At 39.0% G+C, this 10,880-nt stretch overlaps 1 protein-coding gene across 1 annotated transcript; it reads left to right on the top strand.

Annotated features, from left to right (window-relative positions):
* Window positions 1-1,092: 1,092 nt before the first annotated feature.
* On the top strand, window positions 1,093-5,783 carry LHFPL5 (LHFPL tetraspan subfamily member 5; the record flags this gene model as incomplete). The annotated part of the gene is made up of 2 exons (XM_083357364.1): window positions 1,093-1,504; window positions 5,460-5,783. 2 exons carry the CDS (start codon window positions 1,093-1,095, stop codon window positions 5,735-5,737), a joined length of 690 nt encoding a protein of 229 aa, XP_083213490.1. The 3' UTR covers window positions 5,738-5,783.
* Window positions 5,784-10,880: the final 5,097 nt, after the last annotated feature.

Below are 10,880 nucleotides of genomic sequence, written 5' to 3'. Positions count from 1 at the left end.
ATAGTTTTTTAGGTTTTGGGTTATATACACAGTATTTTGGGAGCATAGATCTGCACGGGATCTGATTAAGATAGAATAATACAGAGTTAATATAGGAATATAGAAATGTTAACTTTGTGAATGTTCATACATGACACTAACCATGATTTACATGCCTACTATTTGTTAGACACTATTAACAAGGTTGCATAATATTTAGTGAACTAACTGTACTGTTTAGAAATGTTTATGGTCAAAACTATACAAATCACATAAAATAGCTTAGTGTGATTTATCAATCCAGCTTTAAAGCCAATACCTGGAACAACCAGTACATCCTTGCTGTTGTACAAATTGGCATCTTGCTCTCTTTTGTAGGATGAACACAATGTGCTTTTATGTTAACTCTATATTGAACAAGATTTATATGTCCTGTCCAGGAACATACTATTTTCTAAAGTATAATTGTTAATACTTAATTTGAAATGGGGACGGTGGGTTAATCTCCATCTATCCTTGTCAAGGATGTCTGTGATTGCCCTCTGATGCGTGTTCCCAATTAATGGGGAACAGTGTTTCCTGGTCGGTTCATCTGTCTTGGGCTTCCTGGCTTTCTCTGCCAATCGCTGTCTGTGGTGCTGAAACAGAGCTTACAAATAAGCTGCTTCCTCTCCGCTGCTTGGAAGCAGGAGGGATATTCCCTCTACAGGGAGCGAATGCCAACTTCTTGGAAAGCACCAGATATGTAGGGTGGTGGGAGAGGAAGAACAGGAGGAGCAGCAGCAGCAGCAGCAACTAAGGCTAAGCAAGCACACTTCAGGCTCCAGCACCTCCCACCGAGCTGTTCAGTATGGAAACAAATAGCCTTTGTTGCAAATGGTCATCTGAGCGTGTGAGGCTGGGGCAGAGTCACGGGAAAGGCAAGAGCTGCTTCATAAAACCTTGATCTATCAGGGAGGTGGAAAGCCAACCTTGCAGCCCCTCTTCCTTGGATTCAGCTTCCCTATGTGCTGCTCCTCATTAAAGTTCCTGGAGTGAGAAGGCAATTGTTTTCTGTTTGATCCTAAACTTCAAGGCATGTCTTGCAAGACATAGCCATCTCTCTGTGAAGCCATGGCAAAGATGCTTCCAGCACAGGAAGCGGCAAAGATCTATCATACCAACTACGTGAGGAATGCTCGAGCCATGGGAGTGCTGTGGGCACTGTTCACCCTCTGCTTTGCTGTGATCATGGTGGTAACTTTCATCCAGCCCTATTGGATTGGAGACAGCATTGATACTCCACAAGCTGGTTATTTTGGCCTCTACTCCTATTGCATTGGAAATGCTCTGACTGGTGAACTCATCTGCAAGGGCAGCCCTCTGGACTTTGGCACCATCCCTTCAAGTGCTTTTAAAACAGCCATGTTTTTTGTGGGCATTTCTACCTTCCTTATAATTGGCTGCATCCTCTGCTTCAGCCTCTTCTTCTTCTGCAATGCAGCCACTGTCTACAAAGTGTGTGCTTGGATGCAACTGGCAGCATGTGAGTTGGACATAGAGAACCCCAGGGGGGGGATTAAGACATCCATTAAACGTACCTTCAGTGTGCTAAGGGATTTCTGCTCAAGTATATTATGCTTGGGAATACCAGAACCTCTTTGCTCTATCTCCCAGATTTGCAGTGCAAAGGGCAAGTTTTTAAAGTGAATATGTAAATTTGCCATTTGGACTAAAGTTCTATTGGCATCATTCCTAATAATGAGAAAGCAAAATGGATTTGTGGTACTGCAAAGTAAATATTAGCTCCTTGATGATGCAATGCTTTTCAGCATGTGGATATACATCTGTCATTTGGATTCACGTTCCATTGGCAGCTTCTTCCTGAATGTGCTGTCGCTGAAACCAAAACATTCAATTTCTTTAGTTCTCATGTCAGCTAGCAATGTGTTTATTTTAGTGAGATGACCTGTTCTTTTTTTATTGAAGAGTTTTACAGTACATTTTATTTATAAAAAAACAAAACAAAACCCCTCCCAACCCCCTCCCCTCTTCCCAACCCTCCCCAACACCTCCCTCCCCCCTCCCCCCTCCCCGACTTCCCAGAGCTAAATACAAGGTATAAAAGTAGAAACAATCATAATCTAAAGATGACCTGTTCTTGAAGTACCTTGTAGTCTGTTAAGTGATATGCAATTACAGTTAACTGTATAATCTATTTGAAGAACAAGCAATTTTTCTGATTGTTTGATTTTTTTTAAAAAAACGAAGTTATGTTTTAATGGTTTTTCCCCTTAATCTGCTCTCTTTGTGGCTGCCACAACCACTCTCTCTGGTGAAACTAGGATGCAATCATGAAGTGACTATATAGAAGGTGTGTTAATTAGGCAGCTAGCAATTTCTGAGGTCAGATGGAAAATGAGCTTCTGTTTGTATTTCCTTTTATAAATGAGAAAAGTCAGAAAATCATCAAGATAGTTGCAGCCTAAGAAGAAAAACAGGGAGAAATTGTGATTCATAACAGAATCAATGTCATGGCAATGTAAGTCACCACCAACTGACACCTTTCATATATGTTAAGCTATACTTCCTATAATTCCCTGCTAGTGTTGCTGTAGGAAGGTTGTGATGAGGGTAAAGTATACTACTGCAACATTTAATAGCAAAAGGGTATAAGTTTTAGTAATTCAGAATAAATAGTGGGTTGGATTCAAACATAGCCATAATTACAATAGCTTCACCAAAAATACTTGGACTTAAGATCTAATCAGTTTTAATTGGGATGCTTTACATATAAAACTATGTATAGCGTTCCTGTATTTGTCAGCGATGGTATAGAAAGAAAATAATATTTAAGGAAACCTGAGCCTAGCAAGCATTGCAAGTCATAACACACACACAGCACGCACACACACACACACGGTAATAGAGCCAAAATTAAATAATGCTGTTTGGGAAATATAGTATGTAGACCGAAACTCAAAATGAAATAAATCCTGCCTTCTCTCTGTTGATTTATAAGGTTTTTTTTAAATTAGTGGCAAAGTTTTTTTTTAAATTTAATTGCTTCTTCCACCTCATTCTGAGAGAAATAAATGAGTTGCATTATTTAATGTTACAGTATGCAAAACACCAGCATCCTTTGCTTGATGAAACACACTTTGGCTTTCCATCTTCTAAAAATTACCACAAATTCAAATTAGAGCCAGGATTAGGTAATGACTTTCCATTCCACCTAGAATATCCTGCTTAATATGTGTAAGCTAATTAAGCCTTGCCTGTAAAGGGGATGCCAGAGATGAGCAAAATTCTCTGCAGTTTTTCCATAGTGAGATAGACCTGCAGAAAGCAATCTTAAAGTAAGAAGATGCTGAAGCCAGTTATGATATTTGAAACCTTTTTCAAATATTCATGCCAGTGAACAAAGCCTGGTTACATTATCTTCTTCAGCAAATAGAAATGCATTGAGCGAAAGAGGTTAAAGTAAGTCTGGCAGCACAGCAACAGGTTTAGCAGTAGCGTTTCGAATAAGCTGTAAGGACAGGCATGGCATTAAAGAAAGCTGTAATTCCTGCTGGCCTCAAAGATAAATAACTTAAGAGACTTGAAAAGGCTTCTGATTAACCCACATTGGCTGAAGAGCACAGTGCTGGAGGACTGTAAAGATCCTAAGTGACAGGAGTACAGGGGTATAAAAGCTTTTCTTAAAATAATAAATTAATAAATTGCTATGGCCACCTACTGACATGTGTCTATTCAAGTAACACACTCTCATTCATCTGAAAATTTACCTTCCTCACAATAACAGCAATAATAATGCGTTATACTGACCACAGAATCCAGTACCTTGGAAACCTCAACATATTTCCATATAAATTCCTGGCTGTTTAAATTTACATCTTAAAATACAGGTAAGTCCTTATTTAAGGACCACAACTGAGACAGGTGACTCTGTCACTAAACAATGTATTTATTAAGCAAGCCATCACGTGACTGCAACTTGCGATTTTAATGGTCCACTTCTGCATCGACTCTGCTTGTCAGAAGCTGGCTGTGAAGTGTGCAAATGGTAATCACATAACCCAGGATGCTGCTACCGTTGTAAGTATGAGGACTCATCCTAAAGTTATTTTCTTCTACACTGTTGTAACTTCAAACAGTTGCTAAGCAGGACAGTTGTTAAGTGAGGACTGCCTGTATGCCACAGATTAAAACTCAGGATGCAAAGAAAGGGAATGAGTAGATATTTTAAAATCTTTTCTTCTTGAATGTAGCAAATGTGCCCTAGCAAATAACTAGCCTAACTAAAGGAACCAAAGGAAAGGGTTAACTATGGTAATACTTCTTTGGAAAATAGAAGTAAAAATAAGTTTCATAGCTCTTGATCTCTTGCAGGAATATCATGTGATCATAAAGTAAATGGCAAGAAAAGCAATTCTCAATGCCCTGTGCTTGTCCACTTTTTCCAAGAACAGAAATTAAATGCTCCTCTTTTTACTTTGCATGTTAAACTCTAATAGTATGAGTGTTTTGGACAGGTTACAGATCTCTCTTACTATACTCACCTAAGAATAGCTTATAAAGTATTAATCATAGGTATTTTATTTCCAAAAAGTAGTCACATATGATCTATGCCCTGGATAAGGGGATGACCTGTGGTTATTCAATCAAGGAAGAAAGGGTCTGACGCTAACTGTAGTTTCCAGGACTACAGCTTTTTTTTAGTTCCCAAATTAAGCCTGGATTTGCACTAATTCAAGCTTTCAGTAAGCTTAGCTGAAATTGTGGTTTTAGCAAAGACAGCAAGATGAAAAACAATATTGTATCATGCTTTCTGATCAATTTCACGAGAGAGAGAATAGAAACCAGGACTATCCATTTGTCAAAGGTGGTAAAAGATGGTGAAAGTACTTTACAGCAGGGGTGTCAAACTCAATTTCATTGAGGGCCACATGAGCATTGCGGTTGCCCTCAGGGGGGCGGGTTGGTGTGGCCTACTGGGTGGGCGTGGATAAAGTGCGTATGGCCTACTGGGTGGGCGTGGCCAGCTCTACATCGTTCGCATCAAGGGTGCCTATGGGGGCCTGGGCAGGAGTGGGACAGATCTGAGGGTCTCTGGCAGGAGGAGGGTCTCTGGGCCAGGGCCAAGGCAGCGGGAGCCGTTCCCTCACTGTTTCCAGGATGGCTTCGCGGGCCGCATGAAACCACAGGCCAGATCTGGCCCCCGGGCCTTGTGTTTGACATGTCTGCTTTACAGTGTACTGTCATGCCATGGTTTGCACTTGAACCTCCTTTTGCATCTGTATCTATCTATCTATCTATCTATCTATCTATCTATCTATCTATCTATCTATCTATCTATCTATCTATCTATCTATCTATCTTGCCCAGCTTGCATAATCAGGAGCCTAAGCAGAAAACTTTATATGAAAAACCCACGGGAGGAGATACCACACTGAGGTTGCAATTGTGTCTTTCAATATCATCACATTCCATTCCAGGCGCAGGCTTGTCCATTGGCTGCCTGCTCTACCCTGATGGCTGGGACTCTCCTGAGGTGAAACGCATGTGTGGAGAGAAGACTGACAAATACACCCTGGGGGTCTGCACTGTGCGCTGGGCATACATCCTTTGCATCATCGGCATTCTTGATGCCCTCATCCTTTCTTTTTTAGCATTTGTGCTTGGCAACCGGCAAGACAATCTTCTACCCTCTGATTTTCAGGTGGAAAACAAAGGTAAGCCAATTTTTTCCCAGAGGAACCTACCCCTCCCATAGTCAAAATAGCAAGGACAGCGGAACTATAGATGATGAGATGTGGACATTTACTTCCATAAAATTTATAAGGACAAAAAGTGTATAAGCTTGTCTTGTCTGCAGATTATTAATATTAGCGCTCATGCCACGTTAGAATTGTCAGAACCTTTCTCTATTAGTTAATTTAAATTCTTCTCATGGTATCCTGTTTTTCTTCCATGGTTCAACAAAAGGCAATATATGCAAGCTACAAGATGTCTACTGGCAAATTTTTTTGGCTATATGGTTTATTCCTGTAAAAATCCATAATGTGCCCCTGTATTAGTCCCTGGCAATGGCTGAGTTCGGTGATTGTATAATTGACTCTGCTGGTACAGGGATTAATAATACATTTAATAGAATATTCTAGTTCACTGAAAATGAGGGATTGAGCAGGTAAGGAGCAGAGCAGAATCATGAATGCATTATAAATCAGTGGAGAAAAACATGCAAGGCAAAAGCTTCTGCAGTTTTCGTTTGGAAGCCCTTAAACTTCCAAAGTTTAAAACAAAAACCTCAAGCACGCTTCTGGTATTTGTAGCTACTATATAAACTAAATTATTCCCTTTCCCTAGCTAATAATTAAAATAGCACGATACACATGAGACTGTTACTTTGTGTCTCATCACTATTTTAAGTTTTAGACATCTGTAAAATGCAAAATCCCGTTTTGATAAAAATGAAATTATTCCATTGGCCTTTAGTGCAGCTCAGGGGGCTTGGGATTTTAGAATGAAAAAGGCTACAATTTGGACATTATTGCTGCATTTTATATAGAGTACTAGCATCATTTATGTTTTCCAAATGTCAGGCCCAGTCTTCCCATTTGGAGAAGTTTCAAGCAACAAAATGGGTGATTAAAACGTCTGCCTTTTCACTTGTTTTCCAAATGTGCACCTGTCTGTTCAATTAATGTCTTTTCTGCTTGTTAGCAAAAAAAGGCTGCAGTGTTTTTTTTCCCCTCTCTCTCTCAATGTCAGAAAACATGGGAAAAATGGTTTCACAGTGCCCTCTGTTGAAGAAGGAAAAGATTATTGGGGATGTTATTGCCAAAACTTCAAAACAAAATAATAAACAAACTAAAAATAAAAACTACAAGTTTCAGAGAGTGGCTTTCAGGATGCTGTAAAAAAAAAAACTTGGTAAAGCCCTCAAGCTGAGAGATGCTACTCACCCCCCCTTTTTTAGTGACACATATAAATATTAACTTGACCTGGTTGTCACTAATTGTCATTGCCATGCTACCATAGCAACACTAAGTTACTCCAAAGCAGAGCCTTCTCTTCCCTGGATTTATAACCCTAGTCAAGGTTTCTTCAACAAATTCAACAGTCTTCATCAAGCGCTAAAGGCAAATTCTATCCTATGTGTAGCGTGTGACATCACAGCTTCTATTTAGACCAAACTTGGTTATTTTAAGATGTATGGACTTCTACTGCTAAGCTTGTAAGCCGCCCTGAGTCTTCGGAGAAGGGCGGGATATAAATGTAATAAAAATAAAATAAATAAAACAACTCCCAGACTTTCTCAGCCAGCATGATGGGAGTTGAAGTCATCTTCAAGTGGCCAAATTTGAAAAACATGTAGACCATGAAAGAGGGGTTATTATTCCATTAGCTGCTTTTGGAGAAATGGGGAGGGGAAATGGCACTTTCTCGATTATTATGGTTTTCTTTTGTCCTGCAGAGGAAGCAAATAAATGAAGATGAATACTGAAGGAATCGCAAGTGTACTTACTTCTGCCCTTGAGTACTGAGCACCCCAACTTGACTTTGAACTCAAGCTACTTGACACACATGAATGCTAATGTGGATTCTGCCAGTTATCTAGACACATCAGTCTGTATTATAGAAGAGTGATTCTGCAAAATAGTGCGCTTTTCCAGAAAAGGCGACTATGACAAAGTAAATTTTATTCAGCATGGCACTAATTGGTTTCGATCTCCACATACTGTTTGCAATGTTTTGTATATTGTTCTATAACTGTGGGGCCCAACAGATCTGGATAATTAATAATAGACCTCAAAACATTTTGCTGAATTAAATATTGCATCCATTCAGCTAGTTTAATATTACTTATGACAGGCATATGGCTGCCCTGCAAACTCTACTTCAACAAAATGTAACCCTTTAAGTCTTGTGAGTCCTATGTAAGTTAAAATGTCTATGTAGCACATATGGCAACTGCCCAAGCCTTCTCACCAGAATTGTATTTTTTTTCAGGCTTGTTAAGATACATGCATTGACATAAGTTATGGGATTTTGCTTTCCTTAAACCAAATGACTACAGTCCCCATTAATTCATTTGTCCAGTTAATATGAACCGAAAAAAGTTAGGTTGTACATAGGAGTTACAACTTGGAGCTTTTGGACCAAGATATTATTCAGGATTACTGTTTGCATTTCAATCAAGGGGGTGACAGTATATTTATATTTGTATATCCAATTTACATTTGCCACAAGGCAATTCTGAAAAAATATGGATCTTTTAAAGGTTTTATATATATACGTACATACACACACACATATACACACCCTCACCCTCTGTGATATAGAGCACCTCCATCCCAGTTCATGCTGTTCTTTTTATAAAGGTCTTTTTCAGGGATGACCATATCCCTATGACATCATTCTACTGGATTTGTTACATATCAAAGTTATCATTTGTAACATTTAATTAAATGGCTCTGATTACTATGCCTTTACATAGGAACACATTTACAGTGTCTTTTTTCAAATGTTGCTGATGTGCATCTTACATGACCCTTTGTCTTGTTCTCTCTCCTATTAACCCTTCTTCAACAATGTGGGTATCACTTATGGGATTTTTTTGAAATGTCATGATGGGGAGCACTTGCCAGTTTTCCCAGAAAACTGGGAATGTTTTGAGAACTGTTCTATTTTCTTCATGTTATAGTCAATCATCCTGGTTCTATTCTGGTTCAAGTGGAGTCTCTCTTATGCAGGTTTGACTTACTCAAAGTGTCTTAGATTAGTGCCCAATCTAAATTATTCCCATGGCACCCGTTTAATCTATGCACTGGAACTTCCAACCTGTTTTTAGCTGATTCATGGAACAGATGTTTTTAAGGATGCTTAAGCAGCCCTGGACCTTAATATGCTTTTAGGTGCCTACATTTGGTTTTCAGAATTGGCTGATTACTGAAATATCATTAAATCCAATGTGGACTGCTGCTGTCAGAATCCATTTATATCACATTCATAAATGTATGTTTAAAAAATTATTCCCCCCGCCTCCATGGATTCTGCCATCTCCCGAGGAAGGAGGAGCGCATGTGTATTCAACCTGCCTTAGGTTATTTCAAAGACCAAGGGAAACCTTTTGAACTGGGGGAACAAAAGGGAGGGTTAGAGAAGAAGGCATCTGGCCTGTGTCTCCATTTGAATCTGTAGAGGAAGAAGGCAATAACCATAAAGATTCAAAGTTCCCTTTTTTCACACAAAAGGGATGACACAAAGTAAAATGATGGGGGGCTGACCAAATGAGGTTGAGGGAAGGGGAATTGAACCGGGAACTCTTTATATAAAAACTTTCAATTTGTAAAACAATACCAAGTCCTGTCTTGTATTTCCACAACCAAGCATGTCCTAGTAAAAATTCCTTTGGGACTAGAACTGACTCCAAGAGTTTTTGTTTTCCTAAGACATGGATTGGGGTGGGTCCCGACAGCTGCTTTTGGTACTATCCAACAGCTTCTCAGCATAGTATTCTAAGTCCACAAGCACTATACCTATCGCTTCTAACGCTTGATTCATCTACAACCCAAAGCCTGCTGCTCCCTTCAGCAGAACACATCCAAGGATTGAATTCTTCCTATGAGTACACCTCCCTTTATCCTTGAAAAGTCCTTTCCCATTCCCATTTCATTGACAGCAAGAAATCTATTAACCTAGAAATAAGATGGTATATGTCAGATCTTATTTGCATCTTTCTTCCTAAGGATGTTCAGCTAAGCTAACTTGGTTTCAAGGGAGACGTTGGAAGAATCAGAAGATCACTGCATTAAATATAAACTCAATTTATGCTCAACTGACAGTCATACATATGACACTCTAATAAACCAATACCACTACATTAGCTGACTTTCTATCATCATATTCATTAGTGTTGGCAATTTTAAAAAGACTAAACGAAGCTCCTAACTTATATTTTTACAGTTCAGAATCCTGCCTTTCTCACATGATTCACTGGAAATGGAAGGATAGTTTTCCTCCCTCCGTTTGCCTTCGTTTCTGTTTGCCCTCTCTGGACAGAGGTTCTGTTGCTTCTCCTGTTCCTAAAGAGCATATGCGGAGGAGCCTAGCAAGAGCTCAAGCAAGTGCAGGCACACACATTTCATTTTTTTTTTTAAAAGGAAAAAATTAGCCTCAGGAATGAAATGTTTTCCTTAAATGCAGTTGCATATAACTTCCCAGCTTTTTTTCTCTCCAACTCACTCTGATCCAAGTACTGCTCTGATGATAAATTTGGCTAAAAATAAAGAGCAAAACAGCCAAATAACATTATAGGAGCTCCTATCCATAACTTACAAAACTATATTTAGTAACCATAGGATTTCATCAGTAGTGCTCATATTTAATTTTTCACTGACTAGGCTCAAACACCATCCTAAACTTTGTGACAGGTTTGATCTTATTCCACATGTCATATTACGTTTATGCTTAAATCATTTATATTTCACAGGACTTCTGATAAGAGCTCTACAACAAATACTTCAGGTGAACATAGACAGCATATCCAAAGTATCTGTGGATTATTGGATAATCTGTTTATTGTGCTGTATTTACAAAGAAAAAAAGACAATACACCCAATAGAAAGAATAAAAATGTATTTTCCTTCTAGTTTTAGGTCAACAAAACAAGTACAAATTGGTTAGTGAGCACTTTATGGCAATTTGGAAGTTGAGTGAACCTGATGTGAACTACAAAGTACGCAGACAATCCAGACAAGCTACCACTCATACTATCTCAAAACTTCTCTTTTAGTGCAAAAGAGCTGTGAGCAGTCTCCTTCACTGGAGAAGAAGCCTTTGTTACAACCAAGAGATGCCTCTTGTTCTAGTCAGATAGCCAGGCTACATTGTCACCAGAAGTTCAATTCTTC

Source organism: Vipera ursinii (assembly GCF_947247035.1).
Source record: "Vipera ursinii genome assembly, chromosome: 3".
In the NCBI taxonomy this organism is placed as follows: domain Eukaryota; kingdom Metazoa; phylum Chordata; class Lepidosauria; order Squamata; family Viperidae; genus Vipera; species Vipera ursinii.
This window is presented reverse-complemented; position numbering and strand designations above follow the sequence as displayed.